Here is an 18,373-nt window from a genome sequence, read left to right as displayed (position 1 = left end):
CTTAGCAGAGGGAGCGCAAGCCGTGACCGCGCCTGGTGCTCTGACGTTGCGGCTTGCCAGGTGTACTATAGCTTTTCAGTTGTTGTTGTTGTGGTGCTAGGTTGTTGTAAGCGGTTATAAGATGAACTGTTTGTCGACAAGAATGCAGAGTTTGACTTTGCGCCACTACAACTCAAAACAATTCTGTCCTTGTGACAGATGTGTCAGAGTGCTTTGGGGAAAGACAAGAGTTGAGTATTTTTTCATTTCCAGTCCTATTAGGACATCATTCTATCTTGAGATGTTGCGATCTTTCCCCAAATCTCCTATTGGCATCAATGGGTGATTTATGCAAAAGTCTGAGTTAAATTCTGACCCTCCTCACCTGGGTCCTGTTGAAAGCCACGCGGGCGAACACGGCTTGGGAGATGCCGGCCCTCTTCAGCTCGTCCCTCACCCACTGGTATATCTCCATGGACACCTCGGTGTTGCTGGCTACCTGGGGCTCCAGGGACTTGGTCAGGGCGTTTCGGTTGACCGGCGGGTGGTTGAGGTACTGCTGCGACAGCGACTGCTGTGCCAGGAGCCGGTTGACAGCATACTGCTGGTTGAGAATCTGGGCCATGACCAGCTGCTGGTTCACCAGCTGGGGGCTAATGGGGGTGGACACCAGGCCTGGGTGGTGCAGGCCAGGGGGGAGCTGAGCCGGGCGGCCAGGGGTCTGGCCCCCACTGTGGGACGGAGGGGGCAGGGGGGGCACCGGGGAGGAGGGGGGCTGCTCGGCCGTGCTGCCCGGGATGGGCTGCTGGGAGAAGGTCAGATGGTTGTGGTTGTGGTTGGGGCCCGGAGGGGAGTGGTCAGACAGGCCGTCCATGTCTGCTAGAGGAGGGGAAAGAGAGGGGAGGGAGGGGGAGAGGAGAGAGAGGGCCAATTTAAACACTTTGAATACTGGCTGAAGAGTACAGCAGAAAATGCCCAGACAGAATGCACCAATGCACACTGTCCAACCCACTCAGATGAGTAAAACAGACTTTGAAATTGAAAACAGTGCATCGGGCCAAATCTCTGAGCAACAAAACTTTACAGTCTCTGAACAAACCTGTGTCCCTGTGACAAGACATAGCTGTTCAGACACTTGCCTGTCTAAAAAGCCCCACCCTAGATTCAGGCCCCAGATAAAGGGCCTCAGTGTGCGACCTGCAGACAGCCCCCAGAGCCTTGGCAGCTCCCGGAATTAGTTGATAAAGTTAGTTTATATGGCCCAATCATGTGAGTAATAAAAACAAGTGTGTGTGTGTGTGTATGTTTGTGTGTGTGTGTATGTCTGCGCATACTGGGAAACAGATAATCCCTGAATCACTCTTTATGTACCTAATTCTAAAACAAGGTATGGAAGCTAGCCAATATGATATTTTTGGGGACGGCCTAAATATAACCCCAGGAATGGGACAGGAGAGAGAGAGAGAGAGAGAGAGAGAGAGAGAGAGAGAGAGGATCTCTACAGTGTAAGGAGCATCCTAGACATGACCTCTTCCTCGGGCCTAAGGAAAAATGAATGTACTATTTATGGTGTCTCTCATTTTGGGAATATTTAAGTCCATAATGGCAGCTTGTGAGTATTTTTGAGCTCTGTCTAAATTACACGTCTGTGGATGAAAATAATAATTTAAAAAATCTAAGAGGATATCAAAGTGACTATGAGTAAATGTGAGATTTCGTCAGACTGGATCTGCTTGAATCTGCGGAGGTTTTCTATCTAAAGAATTCATATAGATTGAATCATTTACATGCACTGAACATAATAGTAGCTCTTAAATTAGCCATACCATTTACACTTAGATGTGTGCAACTGCCAGCATGGGGCCAAAAAATCATATTCAATCATAGAAATCATATTTCAGAGAAGCACAAATTGGTGTTAGGAGGAGAAAATCTTTCACAAACTCAATATTTCAGCGAGAGATAAAAGATTGAGTGCCTGGAAGAGTTCCAAAAGTATAGCAGCATGTTTTCTTAACTGTCAGGAAACACAACAACCGGCCAAAACTGTTCTTTTCAGTATTTGTCAAAACAAATTATTAAGGAAAAAAATGGGGTAATAATTACATCTCTCCCCTAATCCTCGGCATTCCCTGGCTGTGATGCTTCGCTCTTGTCTCTCTACTCTGTGCTCACACACATTGCTGGGGGGCATGCTCACAAATACACACACACACACACACACACATACACACACATACTGAACGCACACACACACACAGCATTTCCATGAAAAAATAAAATAAAAAGGGGTGGCAGAAAAGCACGGCAGGCCCTGGAGAAAAGGCAGCCACAGATGCGGGAGTCCTTGTGTGGAATCCAGCCACAAAAGAGTCCCGGATTAAACACACAATGGGAATGGGATGTGGGTTGAGAGAGGGATGGAGAGAGAGGGAGGGGAAGAGAGAGAAAGAGAGCGAGGGAGAGAGAGAACGAGAGAGAGAGAGAGAGAGAGAGAGAGAGAGAGAGAGAGAGAAAGGGGGGTCCAAACCCCATGGAACTCTTTCTCCTGCTGGATAGCGGGTCTGCCCTGAACTGCTATCACACTTCAACAGAGTAGAGACCACTTTGCCGGGTCCCATAGAGGCAGCTCTGACAGCAGAGACTGTCGACCAGGGCCCTTCAATGTGTTTAACCAGACGCATTTTCAATTACAGACAGTGTCTCGATGTAAGGCAATATAACTACACTGCCCATGGTGGTAGACTAAGTGTATGTTTATGAAACTACAGTGGCACTGAAGCACAAATGAGAGGCTAACATGCTCCCTTTCAACAGTGCCCTCTATGCCATCGCTGCCACTCAACGGGCACGCATAGTAGGCATCCTTTCATGAATATTAAGGTTGAGAGTGTCGCCGCGGGCGACAAACAGCCACCTGAGGGGTGCCAGCTTTCGCAGGGACTGGGTAGGGACACAGTGCAGTGTGTGTGCCCAAAGACGGCGTGTGTGTGGCCACGTGACGTACCTAGTGTGTTGGCACGGGGGCTGTCGTGGAGGACACATGTCCCCAGGTAGCCCTCCAGCTGCGAGGGTTGGCGCATGCCTGCACAGACGTGTGGGCAAGACCGCAAACACACACACACACACACACACACACACACACACACACACACAGAGAGGACAAGACACACAGTGCACAGGTGAAGAGAGAGGAAGAGAGGGTTAACGCCCCATACAATCTACATGATACATGACCAGGGGAAGAAAGGGTTAATGTGGACATAAGGGATGCCACAGCGTTGATACCCACTATGCTTCACCTCATATCCCATGTACACATTAAATATCACATTCTAAATACACACAGGACTTGTCTAAATGTGTAGTTTCAACATATCGCTACTTGGGATCCTACTTTCTTTATGTACTCTTCCATAAACCATAAAGAATGTTAGGAAAATGTGTGTGTACACAAGAGGATGGGTAAGGGGCCAGTGGTGTTATGTGTTCATGTTGTGGTGTTATGTATCCAGACAAATGGAGTACGATATGATCAGAACAGTGTTCACAGGAAAAACCATGAAAACATTCTGCTCTTATATCTTGACCAGTGAAGATTCCTCAGAGGAGGAAGGGGAGGAGCACCCTACTCAATGAATTTCATAAAAATGTAAATAGTGAAACATTTAAAAAGTTATATTTTTTAGATAAAACTATACTTAATAGATTAACATCACCAAATAACGGATTAAAATACACTGTTTTGTAATGAAGGTTTACAGCAGCCTCAACAGCACTCTGTAGGGTAGCACCATGGTGTAGCCGGAGGACAGCTAGCTTCCGTCCTCCTCTGGGTACATTGACTTCAATACAAAACTAAGGAGGCTCATGGTTCTCATCCCCTTCCATAGACTTACACAGTAATTATGACGACTTCCGGAGAATGTACCTATCAGAGCTCTTGCAGCATTAACTGACATGTTGTCCACCTAATCAAAGGCTCAGAGATTGAATCTAGTACTGAAAGCATAAGCCACAGCTCACTAGCAGTGTAGTGCATAAAATGGGGTAGTTTACTCGAGAGAAAGAAAATAGTTTAACAAATTTGAACAAATTCATTTCAAATATTTAAGAGAAGCAGCGAGAGAGAGAGAGATAGCTATATTTTGTTGTATTTTTTCCACTTTCACTTTAACTTACTTTGCTAGCTAGTGCAGCTAGCTAATTTAGCCTACTTAAACACTTGCCTCAAACAGAGGTCAGCCAGTGTAACTGCTAAATTGCTTGCTGTACACTGTACTGCGTGATTGTAGCAGGTTTACTAACATGTTAGTTCTAGTGGCTATGTTGACTATGACGTTAGATAATATGGTGACAACGATGTAGGCTGTGTGTAGCAGCTAGCGGTTCTGGTATGAAGGTTTGGCTTGGAAAAGTTTTTATCGCCTGGTCACAGACAGCTGATGTGTTGTGCACTGAAGTCCACAAGTGAAGGGAAAAGGTGAGAGGAGAGCGCGTAGATGCGAGAAGGAATTATACAATGAACAAAGTGATGATGCTGTTTGTATGTGGCTGCTATGTAAGTGAAATGTGTGTGCGGGTAGTCAGGGGTGTACTCATTCCGCCGATTCTGTTGAAAAAAACGTTTCTTAAACGGAAGCAAATGGAACAAAACGGCAACAAATCTACCTGAATTTGTCCAATAGAAACTCTCATTTGGAACTGTTTGAACTAATGATTACACCCTAGATCAGATAGATGCAAGCAAGAGTGTGCAAGAAGGTATTGAATGTGTCACTGTCTTTCATCTTGATTACTTCCATTTATCTCTCGACCAGTTCCCCCAAGTTATAAACGTTTATTCGTAGGCTAGGTTGTAGCAAACTCATGATGGGTACAGGGAAAATTAAAGTATCACGTAGTAGCCTAAACCTGTTGATGTTACATTGAGCTGGGTTAATGGAATATGAATGACAGTCATACAATACGCTGTAATAGAAATAATGCCACGCTCATAAAAAAAATGTATCGTCCTCCTTAATCTTAAACAGCACCAACCGCCGCTAATCTTGAATGTAATCAACATGAGCACTAGCTTGTATAGGAAGGTGGATTTCTACACAGTAAGTTGAAACCAATACTCTAAATGACTGTATATTAAACTCTATTAATATGACTGGCATAGTATTTCATGACCAAAACACATAAAATAGACAGTATCTGAGTTATGTGACCTAATTTCCAAACAGGGACAAGGAGGACTAACCGCGTTATCTAAAATACAAAGCCAGCCGTGTTCTACTTTGACAAGGAAAAACAGATCGATTTCAAACCAGATGATAGCCAGGAAAATCATCCTTACTGTATATAATTTGTAGGTAACTGAAACAGTATTCATAAACAAAGGTCGCGGACCTCAATTTAGTCTGTGATTTTGACAGCCATGACTGAATACTAAACTAGATCTGATAAGCAATAATAGATTAATCTGAATGGATTCAGGAAAAACAGTGAAAACATTGTGCACCTGAGCAGTGTACAGGGAAATATCTGAGAAGAGCCATCATTGATGATGTGATTAAAAGGTGTTTAATGTACCGGGAAGCGGGGGGGGGGGGGGGGGGGGGGACCATGGGGCAGACATATTGGAATGGTGATTGGGGGGGGTCTGATAAGACAGTGTTAGTGTAACATTTTGCTTACCCATCATATCTTTTGTCTTCTTGAAATGTTTATACCAGCGCCCAAATTCCTGACACTTCGCCGCCGACACATTTGCATAGTAAGTGCTGTTCACAATGGAGGAGATCATACTCTGAAAGAGAGAGATTGGTAAAGAGAGAGAAAACCTTCAGGATCCGCAATGTGCGGCACGAGGACATATATTAACGCTGGTGTGACATGCACTGATACTGTGTTTTCTTGTCAAAATGAATAAAACATTTCGGTGCACAAACAACAATATTCTAGCAAAGACCATTTTTTTTATCAGTCATGCACAAATCTTGGTCTTGTCTTTCCAAATGTAAAACAAATCAAAATGAAATATAAGAGGTGTGTCCCTTTATAGCAAATGCCACGGAGTTTGAGAGAACCTTTCTGGGAGGAAGGCAAATAGTGAGCTTCACTGAATTAGCAGCCTTGTTGATATGCAGGGTGAAGTACTACAGTAAAGAGCAGTTTGCTTTTAGAAAGTAAAATAACAAACAGACTATTAAAAGTTAGCATCTGGAAATCAGGCAATGTAAACAGATGAATCTTTTCTTTTTTTCTCTGGCTCTCCACAATATGTTAAAAAACATCTTCAAGAGACGTAAGGCTTTTATATCTGTGCCCTCTCGCCTTCTCCACAATTGACTCTACTCTTCCTTATTTATTTCTCGAACGCATTCCTCGCAAACAAGGCGCAGTCTTCTTTTCATTAAATGTTTTAACACCTTCCTGGCCTGCGGGTGAATAGCAGGAGAAATTGTTTTGATTGTTATAAATATTCAAAAGATGAAACCATCTGTTTTCAAATTACAGGTATGCCATCTTTATCATATCTTTAATATGAGCACTTGGGGACGGCAGGGAACCTTCTGGCACAACAGCACTTCAGTGAACAATGCACGGCGCTGGCAGCAGAGCCGCAGCCACATCTCCCACTCCTCCTCACCGGAGATGGAAGACGAGGGAGGATTGAGTCTGCTGCTGTGGATCACTATGGACCTGATGCTGAACTCCTGACCTCAACACCACTACACAACCGGCATACATTACAATCCCGGTGAATTGCGGAATGATCATTGAGGATGAGTTATTGAGGATCTGACAATTGATATCTTCAGTTGTGTTAACAGAAAAATGGCACATACAGTATATCAGCTGAACCAAGTCCATATGAATGCACTATTTTGGTGAGTACAGTGTAGTCAGTATTGTGGCATAATGGGAGCTATTCCTTGGGCGTAGCATGCTATATTTACAGTATCTGGGCGAGGCAGAGCCAGCTATAGCAGGGCCCACCCAAGACACACTTCCTGTGTTCATCTTTGACACAGATGTTCTAATAAACAGTCCTCATTAATCAGGCATCTCCCTCCATACATCACGCCTCTCACTGGGGCTCAAACACACACACACACACACACACACACACACACACACACACACACACACACACACACACACACACACACACACATAAACTAACTAAGACCCTACACACACCCTTTTCTTGTTCCCTAGCTCTGATTGTGGCTAATATCTTGCTTCTCCCCCCCAAACATCTAAAACTAATTACACTCAATTCCACACCAATTGGGTTAAGCGTCCCCACCCCACCCCTCCCCACACACACGCACACATGTCCGCACGCCTGCACACACACATGCACACATACACACCAATAGGGCCTACCGCTACCTCAGCCGCTGGCAGCCTCAGAGCAGAGCCCAGGCTCACAAAGATGGCATTTGATGGTTATTTGCTGCTATGCAACAGGACAGCTGCTCTGTCAGGGCCGCCCGGTGGGGGGAAGGGGGGGGCAGAGAGGCGAGGGGGGCCTATTTTGTTGCCGTAGTTTCAGAGGAGCCTGGGGGTTAAGTTCGCTCCCAGTCACTGAGCCGGCACTCTCAGAGAGGGTGGTGATGAGGAGAAGGGGGTGGACGGGAGTCAAACTTTTTAGTGACACCCCATCTACTTTTCCTCTACTGGGGGCATTACACTCAAACTCCATCTGAGCGCAGTCAAATGATATTCCACTGGGAACAATATCAATAGTCACAGTGGTGAATAACGTCTCTTTTCTCTCAGGCCCCCCTCCCCTCTCTTGGAGTCGGAGTCTCTTCAGGGCATTTGTAGGCCAAACACACAAAGCATGACTCCCCGCCACAAAAGAATGAACTAAATGTTTGACAAGACCCAGAACAAAGGCGCCGTTTTTTCAAGATGCCCCCCCCACCCCCCCTTTCTTTCTCTCTTTGAGCCCTGTTCTGAGGTAGGGTTCATTCTCTCCCCCAAATTCTCTGTTTGTTAACCTTTCTCTCCCAGGATTACCCTCCTGAATATCAAGGAGACACTAATCCTATAAAAGCTGCCAATCATCCCTGCCTCCGAACACGCCCTTTCCTCTCCCCGGGCGCTGTTGGCTTCCCAGAAGCCTTAGGAGCGCCTCGGCCTCTGTGGCTTCTCACCTGCCGCCCATCACATCCCCCTCAGGCACTATCATCAGAGACCCTGAGTCCGAGTTTAATACTGATAGAAAACAACAGTAGCCATGCAGGACTAATACTGGGCTCAATGGCCCAAATGAGCGTTGAGACTTATAGAGAGACCTATGAAAAGCAACAAGACACCTCTCTGTGGGTATAGCAATGCAGAACCCACAGTGTAACAGATGTCAGATATTTTCATGTCGGGCCATCTGTGAACCCCTACAATGCAAGTAAAAGGATAGCTGCTTAGAGTATATCATATGTGATATTTGGGATTAACAATGCACATCTCAACTATCATTTCATATTTCCGGTAGCCTGTAAAACAGACCCTCTTACCGACACAGAGCGTCTTACAATGAGTAAATAACAATGGCTGAACAACGGAGTAAAATCGAGCAGCGATGCTGTCCTCTGAGCCTGCGCGGTTGGACCGCACCACAGAGAGTGGTTCACATACGGACCGTAAACAGGGTGATTACCGGGCTGAGGGAGAGAGGGAGGGAGCGGCGGCACGGCTCAGCCTGAACACCACCGGGGGACTCTTTACATCATCGCCACGCTCTGCCCGGCTAAACACAGACACACACACACACCACACACACACACACATCACCTCTGGGTGACCATACGGCAGCCTCGGTGAGGGGAGAGTCCACTCCATACCGCACACCATAACATACACGCTCCATACCGTAAGCGCTCACACGCACACTCTATATCGTAAGAACACACACACACACACACACACACACACACACACACACACACACACACACACACACACTAAGACAGCTCCTGTGATAGATATACTGCCGTTTCTTTCCTGCAGAACAACTTCTGTTATGAGCTATGATATACGATGAAAGCTGTAATTCTATAGAGTCCAGCTACTTGAATACAGAGTGAGTGTATTACATAATGGTCAGAGAAAAAAAAACTCCCAAAACATACATATTTCTAGCCTGACGTATAAAGAGGAAAATCAAGATTATTCTGGGTTGGTCCTTTGTTTACCCAACAATAACCCTGCATTCAATCAACAGTACTGCTTCTGCAAATGAGGGAGGAAGAGAAGAGGGGGGGGGGGGGGCGTGCATCTATATGGACGACAATGGGTATTGATTTGGATTGTCTATGGAATTCTCCATCGTGTTCCACTCTATCAAACTCTGGGCATTTGAAAAAGGGACACTGGCAGTCTTTGGCAAATGGAATAGTGGGGGTTTGTGGACGGCTCCAGCACCTGTGATAAGGGACATTCTTTTGCCAGAGAGCTCTGGTTCATGTCTTTGAGTAACTCCTTGAGGGCATTTCTTACTGTAGAGTGGGTCCACTGCTCTGGCGGCAGGTCCTCCAGTTTAGGACAACTGTGAGACGAGATAGGAGGTAGGAAGGAGAGATAGAGGGGGAGAGAGAAAGAGAAAGGAATGAGGGTGGGGGAGAGGACGGAGAACAGGGAGATTGAGACAGGGGAGGGGGAAATAGAGAGGAGAGAAAAGAGAACAGAGAACAAGGAGAGAACAGGAGGAGAAAGAGAGAGAGAGCGAGATGAGCACAGGGCCTTGCTTTCCTGCTGCAAGCGCCCCTCCAAGACAGACAGATTTCATTTGGCGCATCAAGCAGATGCATCTGGAGATTGCTCTCTCTCCCTCCCTCCCTTCTCCCTCGCTCTCTCTCTTTCCCTCTCTCTCTCTCCTGATTGTTCTGATTAGTTAATTACTTTATACAACACATCTGCTGTATTGATGCATGAATTATACATCAGCTGCATGTGGCAACTATTATTTCATGTTACTTCTACCTTCCTGGCTCGATGTGCTCGGCGAAACAATTTAAGGTGTTACCGGCTAGATTTCTGCAGCGGGGGGAAAGGAAATAACAACACGCCGCACGTAAAAACACACATTTTTGATAAAAAGACAAATAATGTATGGATCTATGCGATATACAGATGAATGTACTCTATTTACAGACAAGTGGACCCCCTTTCAAACCAGATCATTTTAATGAGGGGGAATTCGAAAGTGAACAAGCAGGTCTCCAGTGAAAGAGCCCTGTTCGCTTCAGATAAGGATCTCTTCATTTGATCAAGCACGCGCCACGCAGACATCACGTGTGTGGGACATATGGCCGTGTTCGCATTGCATGCATTCCTGAATTATGGCAACGACAAAAGAAACACGTGAACCGCACACTGTCTATTGAGTTTATGTGTGTGTGGTGGGGGAGACGGGTTGCTATTGTCTTCGAGGTTATCAAAATGTTGTAGGTACTTTGATGTTAATGCATATATAATAAACAGAAGGTAGATAGGTAGAAGTTTGAGGATTCAAAGATAGAGGGCGAACACACACACACACAACACACGCGCACACACACAACACACATGGCTCTGGTTGAGGCTTTGCCAGAACACCTTAAACGGCTGTAGCAGCTAGAGCGCCTCTGGGGAAAGCAAAGGAACAGAGGGGAGGAAAAGAGAGGAGGGTGAGTGGTGGAGACAGACAGCTATCCATGCAGGCACACAAGCTTGCTGGAAATAAACACAACCTTCTGTGTCCTGGCTGGTGTGTGTGCAGAGGAGGGGAGGAAAGAGAGGGAGGGAGGGAGAGCAACCTGTGTGTGTATGTGTGTGTATGTGAGTGAGTGTGTATGTGAGTGTGTGTGCGTGTGTGTGTGCGCGCGTGCGTGTGAGTGAACAGCCCCCCAGAGGGTTGCATTAGCAGTGAACTAGTGAGGGTAGGGCTGAGTGTGTGCAGCTGGCACAGGTCTCTACACCAGCAGTACCAATCTCAGTGTATGTGTGTGTGTAGTCTGTGGGTGCTATGTGGTCTGTAAACAGTATGTGTGGGCTGTGTGGCCAGACTGGTCATTAGAAATAGACGGCGATTTTGTATGTTTGAAAACGTCCTGAGAACGTCGATATATATGCCTTCCTCGGCTCTCACAACAGCAACAAATATATAAACATTGCCCAGCACTGGGTGAGAACTGATGATGATCAGAGCTGGGGCATGCTGCTTAGACCACTGTGCTACTGAGGTTCACAATGCTCTAGCAAGCTTTGTGAATACTGATGATACCTGATGGTAATATTGCATGGTTTTCTATTATTCTGTTGTAGCCCTTTCCTGCAGTCAAATGAACTAGTGGCCTTATAAGTGGAATGTTATAAATATATTTCATAATTACAGCATTAATAAACATACTTTTTATTTTACGCCAAAAATCTGTGTTTCTATGTCAAACGGTTTTGGTATATTTCCGCCTTCTGTGATGTATATAAAGTGTAATATTGGGACACAAACTCAAAGTAGATTTGTTTAAGACTACCAAGAAACACTCTGTGTGACCCTGATTTAGCCCACTGGGGTAAAAGGTTAAGCCTTCCCCAAACCATAGCCCTAACCTTAACTATTAATGCCCAAACTGTTAACCTTTGAGTTGTTTCTGTTTTAATCCTGTAACCATGTGGAATTAACCCTGTGACCACGCGTAATGAAAGCGTTAAAAATAGACGTTCACCCATAATACGTTGAATTTTGAAGGGAAACTATGAGATCTTGTTGGTGTGGCTACTGACTGTGGTCAACGTATTTCATTTTTTGATTTATTTCACCTTTATTTAACCAGGTAGGCCAGTTGAGAACAAGTTCTCATTTACAACTGCGACCTGGCCAAGATAAAGCAAAGCAGTGCGACAAAAACAACAACACAGCGTTACACATGGAATAAACAAACGTACAGTCAATAATACAATAGAAAAAGTCTATATACAGTGTGTGCAAATGAGGTAGGATGAGGGAGGTAAGGCAATAAATAGGCCATAGTGGCAAAATAATTACAATACAGCAATTAAACACTGGAGTGATAGATGTGCAGAAGATGAGTGTGCAAGTAGAGATACTGGGGTGCAAAGGAGCAAAATAAATTAAATAAATAACAGTATGGGGATGAGGTAGTTGGATGGGCTATTTACAGATGGGCTATGTACAGGTGCAGTGATCTGTGAGCTGCTCTCACAGCTGGTGCTTAAAGCTAGTGAGGGAGATATGAGTCTCCAGCTTCAGTGATTTTTGCAGTTCGTTCCAGTCATTGGCAGCAGAGAACTGGAAGGAAAGGCGGCCGAAGGAGGAATTGGCTTTGTGGGTGACCAGCGAAATATACCTGCTGGAGCGCGTGCTACGAGTGGGTGCTGCTATGGTGACCAGTGAGCTGAGATAAGGTGGGCTTTATCTAGCAAAGACTTATAGATGACCTGGAGCCAGTGGGTTTGGAGACGAATATGAAGCGAAGGGCCAGCCAACGAGAGCATACAGGACGCAGTGGTGGGTAGTATGGCTCAGTTGGTCCCGTGTGGCTCAGTTGGTAGAGCATGGTGTTTGCAACACCAGGGTTGTGGATTCGATTCCCACGGGGGACCAGTACGGGAAAAAATTAATTAATTAATTAATTTTTAAAAAAATTCAATGAAATGTATGCATTCACTACTGTAAGTTGCTCTGGATAAGAACGTCTGCTAAATGACAAAAAAAAAAATAATGGTATATGGGGCTTTGGTGACAAAACGGATGGCACTGTGATAGACTGCATTTAATTTGCTGAGTAGAATGTTGGAGGCTATTTTGTAAATGACATCGCCGAAGTCAAGGATCAGTAGGATAGTCTTTACGAGCGTATGTTTGGCAGCATGAGTGAAGGATGCTTTGTTGCGAAATAGGAAGCCGATTCTAGATTACATTTTGGATTGGAGATGCTTAATGTGAGTCTGGAAGGAGAGTTTACAGTCTAACCAGACACCTAGGTATTTGTAGTTGTCCACATATTCTAAGTCAGAACCATCCAGAGTAGTGATGCTGGACGGGCGGGCAGGTGTGGGCAGCGATCGGTTGAAGAGCATGCATTTAGTTTTACTAGCATTTAAGAGCAGTTGGAGGCCATGGAAGGAGAGTTGTATGGCATTGAAGCTCGTCTGGAGGTTGGTTAACACAGTGTCCAAAGAAGGGCCAGATGTATACAGAATGGTGTCGTCTGCGTAGAGGTGGATCAGAGAATCACCAGCAGCAAGAGCGACATCATTGATGTATACAGAGAAAAGAGTCGGCCCGAGGATTGAACCCTGTGGCACCCCCATAGAGACTGCCAGAGGTCTTGACAACAGGCCCTCCGATTTGACACACTGAACTCTGTCTGAGAAGTAGTTGGTGAACCAGGCGAGGCAGTCATTTGAGAAACCAAGGCTGTTGAGTCTGCCGATAAGAATGTGGTGAATGACAGAGTCGAAAGCCTTGGCCAGGTCGATGAATACAGCTGCACAGTATTGTCTCTTATCGATGGCGGTTATGACATCGTTTAGGACCTTGAGTGTGGCTGAGGTGCACCCATGGCCAGCTCGGAAACCAGATTGCATAGCGGAGAAGGTACGGTGGGATTCAAAATGGTCGGTGATCTGTTTGTTAACTTGGCTTTCGAAGACCTTAGAAAGGCAGGGTAGGATAGATATGATAGATAACGTAAATGGTGTGTTCAGTTTTACAGTAGGTGCTATGAGCAAACCTGACATGGTTTTGTATGGACTGGATAGCTACCATTGCTATGTCCAGTCCATCCATGACTATGGGGTGTATGGCTGGATTGCAGTTATGTCTTTGCAGTTATGGCTGCTGCATGGTCTATGGCTATAATGCTAATTTGAGTTAGGGTGGAAGCATGGAAAGGAATGGTATGCCTATGTGTTGGGTGTTTAACCCAAGTTAACTAGGTACGCATGCTACACTAGACTGGCATAGCTGGGTGGTGGGGTCAGGAGGGCGATGTGGTTGGGTACTTCACTGGACTTGCATTGGGTGGGTGGTTGATTGGGCAACAGGGCGTGGAGACTGACCTGTGCAGCTGAATTTTCAGCGTGACCACATGGTACACGTCCTGCAGCATGTCTGCCACGGTGGCGTCCGGCGCGTCCGTCACGTAGGACAGTGGGACCGGGTTCCACTTGCCCACCTGAATGAGACCTGCAAAGGAAAGAGAAACACAAAAACAATCAATGGTAAATGTTATGTTTCTCACAGTTAGACGCATACAAATAAACATTTACAATCATTGATTGATTCTATATTTTCCCAGCAAGGCCACATTAAGATTGACATCTCTTTTCCCAGTGAGCCCCGCCCAGGTCTGTGTGTTAGAGTTGCAGTCAGCTGCAACGGGTCCCACCTTCACTCCCACTGAGTGTTCTAGCTAGAGGTTTACAGAGCAGAGGCCCTGGGAACTCCTGAGAGACATGTAGTTGTATCCCCTGTCTGGGATCAATGTCAGCCTACGTTACTGAGCCTTCAGATCAGCTGGGAAACTATCAGAGGCCTGGACAGCTAAGGCGGTTGTGTGTGTGTGTGTGTGTGGGGAGAGTGGGGGAGGGGGAAGTGTGTGTGTGTGTGTGTGTGTGTGTGTGTGTGTGTGTGTGTGTGTGTGTGTGTGTGTGTGTGTGTGTGTGGGTGGGTGGGTGGGTGGATGGATGGAAGGGGGGAGTGTGTGTGGGGTAAGCTGTGGGAGAAGCCAAATCATAGCAGGGCCAGTTCGATAGTTCGTGGAGCGGGCCTGTGCGTGTGCGGTTGTGTGTGTGTGCATGCCTGAGTTTGTACGTGTGTGTTCATGTGTATGTATGTGTTTGTATGTGTGTATGTGTGTGTATGTGTGTATGTGTGTGTATGTGTGTATGTGTGTGTATGTGTGTATGTGTGTGTGTGAGTGGGTCATCAATAGAGTGGGGGCTTGTGCCAGTCCTACCTTTCGCCTGTGCCGCCGAGCTGTGCGAGTAGCCCAGTGACAGAAGGGCCATCTCGATGAGCTGGTTGAACAGCATGTCTTTCCTGACCAGCACAAACTCGGCGTGCTCCTCCTTGCTGTCAAACTCGATGGGGCTCTCGTAATGCTCCACCACGCAGAACACAGGGAGCATGTTGCCTGGAGAGACACAGACAACACAGCAAGGGCTCAGACATGACAAATGGTGACCTTCAATGGGGGGATTAATATTACATTTAGACACAGCTGATACAGTCAGACTACCTCTATTCATGAATGAATGAATGCCAGTGCCATTCGTATTATCAGTGACAGCACAATGATAAATATTGCATTGTTTTTTTTATTAAGATTTCCATATTAGTAGTAGTGGTAGTAGATGTGGTGGTACTGTGATTTTAGTTATTCAATCATGATCAGTGACATCATGATTAAAGTAATGATTTCAATGTTCTTAGCCATTATTAATGACATCATTATTCAATTTGAACTAAAGTCTAAATAAATTGAATGCTGTTCAGATGAATCTTGGCCTATCTCAGCTTTCAACCACTTTTTGGCTGAGATCTGTTGATTCATTGTCAAGGAGCTCAGATCACATTAGACTGCTTCTGCCTCTGCTGTCAACCCCATATCACCTTCCCATGACGCACCGCTCCAAATCCCAACACTGGTGCGCCCTGAGGTTTACTAGTCTGTGTAAACACTGCACTGCTATTAGGTAGAAAACGAGGAATCCTTGTCCAAAGACATTGAGTGTTCAGGGTGCACTGTGCAAATTTTACATTATACCATTTGGATTAAAAACTGCTTTTGATATTTCGGTGACTTAAGTTTCGGGGCATCATAACTTTTTGGGTTAAAATGTTCCTCTATAGCCTTCAGTGGTGATGATATGCCACACATTATTCATGGAGTTTGAGCAGTTGCAATGAACCATATTTCTAATGGCCGGCATCCTGAAGATGCAAACATCTCTGACAAACAATCAATAAACGGGGTAATCACCAGCAGGTGCCAGGGAATGTGCTGAAACGCTGCTTCTCTCCCTGATTTTAATAGATAGAGATCTAACAATAAAGACTGCTGTGTAGGTTCATTTGGGGATCAATACAGCCTTTGTTTTCATGGAGCGGAGAAAAGCCCATGGTAAATATTATTCAGCTCAAACAATGCCCACTGTGGCCATGCGAAACTTCAGCAACAGACGCTTCTATAAATTTCACAATTTCCTCTCGAAAAAGGCAAAAAATATGCTGGAACGTTCTGAAAAACGGGAGGACAGAGGGATGCATGGCTTTCTCAGCTGGTGTTTTATCGACAAATGAGAGAGGAACCAACTAAGAGCAACAGCGCATCAAGACACTCAACGCGACATTCTATGGTTCCAAAGTCCCCACAAACACCACCAAACAAACAGACGAGACATAACGGACAAGCGCTAATAAACTCATGAAAATCTGGAGGGCTGAATGCTCGTATCTAGCCCCAAAAATTCATAAAAGAGTGACATTATTCATGTGATGACCAGGCCAGTAGTTATATAAAAAAGCTATGTCATCATGTCAAAATGAAGTCCCCTTAAGCGGCAAAGGCTCTTAAATGACATTCTCTTTAATAAACAACAGGAGATAAACAGTGATGCAGCGCTATGCAGAATAACACAGTAATAATTCTTAAACGGCCTCGGTATAAACAATGGGTTTTCGTAGATAGGCCTAAGTGTGGGTGTGTGCACTAAGATGACTAAGGGAAATTTAAATCGGGTTTGCGCAGGAAGATGGAAACAAAACCATGACAACATGACACTTGTGAACCATGAAGACATGACAATTGTAAACACAGACAGCACAAACACACACACTTACGACATTCCACCTCTCTCCCATCTTGCCAAACACACACAGGCCATAATTTGGGCCTACTTGTACTGAGGGTCCTTTTGAAGTGTCTGAGGGTTTATATTATGCTATCTCACACACCTACACACATAAACACACACCACCCTGACCAGTGTCACTCACCCCTCTTGTGGCAGTTCTTGAGGAGGTGTCCCGAGGGTTTGTAGGGTACCCCGGCCAGCTTGGCCCCAGTGCTGCCCAGGCGGGCCCTGCCCACGGGGCTGCCGTTCTGTTCCAGCCGGGCCAACTTGGCTGGGGGGGCCTTGGAGTCGCGGTCGCCCATGCTGTTGACCAGATCACAGTTCTCCTTCCCCAGGCACGCCTCGCTGAGATGGTCCATCATTCTCACCACCTCTGCTCACTATCACCTGGGAGGAGATAAGACAGGGACACAGTCTGGGTGTTCACTAGCTGGCAGAACATTAGGGGGGGGGGGTTCATGGACAGGTAAGGCCTTCACACAGTAAGCACATCATATTCAATTGCATGATATGAAGTATGCCAAATAATATTTTTAGGGTTGATTGTTTTGACATTGAAAATGTTACAACAAAGAGGGTGATAACTTGTCAACATGAACATCTATCTATGGGAAAAAGCACATAACAAAAACATAACAGTTACAACAATAACTGCCAATTTTGTGCTTTCATTACTTGGCACTCACATTGTTTCGTGCCATCGTAATGTTCCCATTTTTCAGAGCATGTATTATTTATGTCTGTCCCACTACGGATTCCCATACGGTGGGCAAACAAGCCCATTTTTTTGCAAACACATTAATTTGCAGAGAGATTCCACTCCGATGATTACTGCAGTTCACAGCACAAGCCCACAAGCCCACAAGCCTTGCAACAGTGAAGTGAAGGCTGAGAGAGTAGAGCTAACATATTCAGCTTGAGTCACTTTCAGCACTCCAAAAAACAAAAAATTACCAGACAGGCTTTTGTGAAAAAAGCATAAAAAGGCAAAGGACCCACAAGTGGTATCACATGTGCCTAAACAGGACATGATATAAGGAAGAACAATTGTGTGGGATGTTTCTTTAAATTGCTCTTTCAATTTCAGAGAAGACATTACAAAATGTGAGGTAAAACTGAATGAAAGCAGTACCATTGAAAAGATGGTGACTTTTTATACCTTTGAGCCTATCAGAAATTAAAAGTGCAATCAGAAAAAATAATGATGTGTGAGATAGCAAAGCCTGACATGCCATCTGATTACTGTAAACACATTTTTTTATTTAACCAGGCAAGTCAGTTAAGAACAAATAATTCTTAGCCTACCAGGGAACAGTTCGGGGCAGAATGCCAGATTTTTACCTTGTCAGCTCGGGGATTCGATCCAGCAACCTTTCGGTTACTGGCCCAACGCTCTAACCACAAGGCTACCTGCCGCCCACACACACAGCCACTGACTGCAGGAAGCACACAATCAACACCTTGACAGGCTCTCCACGACTAAAAGACATGGTTAAACACCCAATACACACAATTTGCTTTAGCAACA

At 45.4% G+C, this 18,373-nt stretch overlaps 1 protein-coding gene across 10 annotated transcripts in view; it reads right to left on the bottom strand.

The window, feature by feature from the left end:
* The window catches only part of satb1b (SATB homeobox 1b), a 54,362-nt gene that overhangs the window by 23,711 nt on the left and 12,278 nt on the right, over nucleotides 1–18,373 (bottom strand). For 6 of the 10 annotated variants that reach the window (XM_029739209.1, XM_029739164.1, XM_029739193.1 and 3 more), the window contains exons 2-8: nucleotides 16,988–17,232; nucleotides 14,946–15,122; nucleotides 14,047–14,173; nucleotides 9,406–9,529; nucleotides 5,665–5,776; nucleotides 2,987–3,064; nucleotides 365–858 (exon numbers count right to left, since the gene is read on the bottom strand). In XM_029739209.1, the coding sequence (XP_029595069.1) occupies nucleotides 365–858; nucleotides 2,987–3,064; nucleotides 5,665–5,776; nucleotides 9,406–9,529; nucleotides 14,047–14,173; nucleotides 14,946–15,122; nucleotides 16,988–17,207 (1,332 nt within the window). In that variant the 5' untranslated portion in view covers nucleotides 17,208–17,232. The remainder of the gene's footprint in view (nucleotides 1–364; nucleotides 859–2,986; nucleotides 3,065–5,664; nucleotides 5,777–9,405; nucleotides 9,530–14,046; nucleotides 14,174–14,945; nucleotides 15,123–16,987; nucleotides 17,233–18,373) is intronic. The other 4 variants (XM_029739233.1, XM_029739225.1, XM_029739186.1 and 1 more) reach the window with 3 other exon arrangements.

This window comes from Salmo trutta, chromosome 3 (genome assembly GCF_901001165.1).
Source record: "Salmo trutta chromosome 3, fSalTru1.1, whole genome shotgun sequence".
Taxonomy (NCBI): domain Eukaryota; kingdom Metazoa; phylum Chordata; class Actinopteri; order Salmoniformes; family Salmonidae; genus Salmo; species Salmo trutta.
Note: the sequence above shows the minus strand (reverse complement) of the source record. Positions and strands in the feature narration are given on the sequence as shown.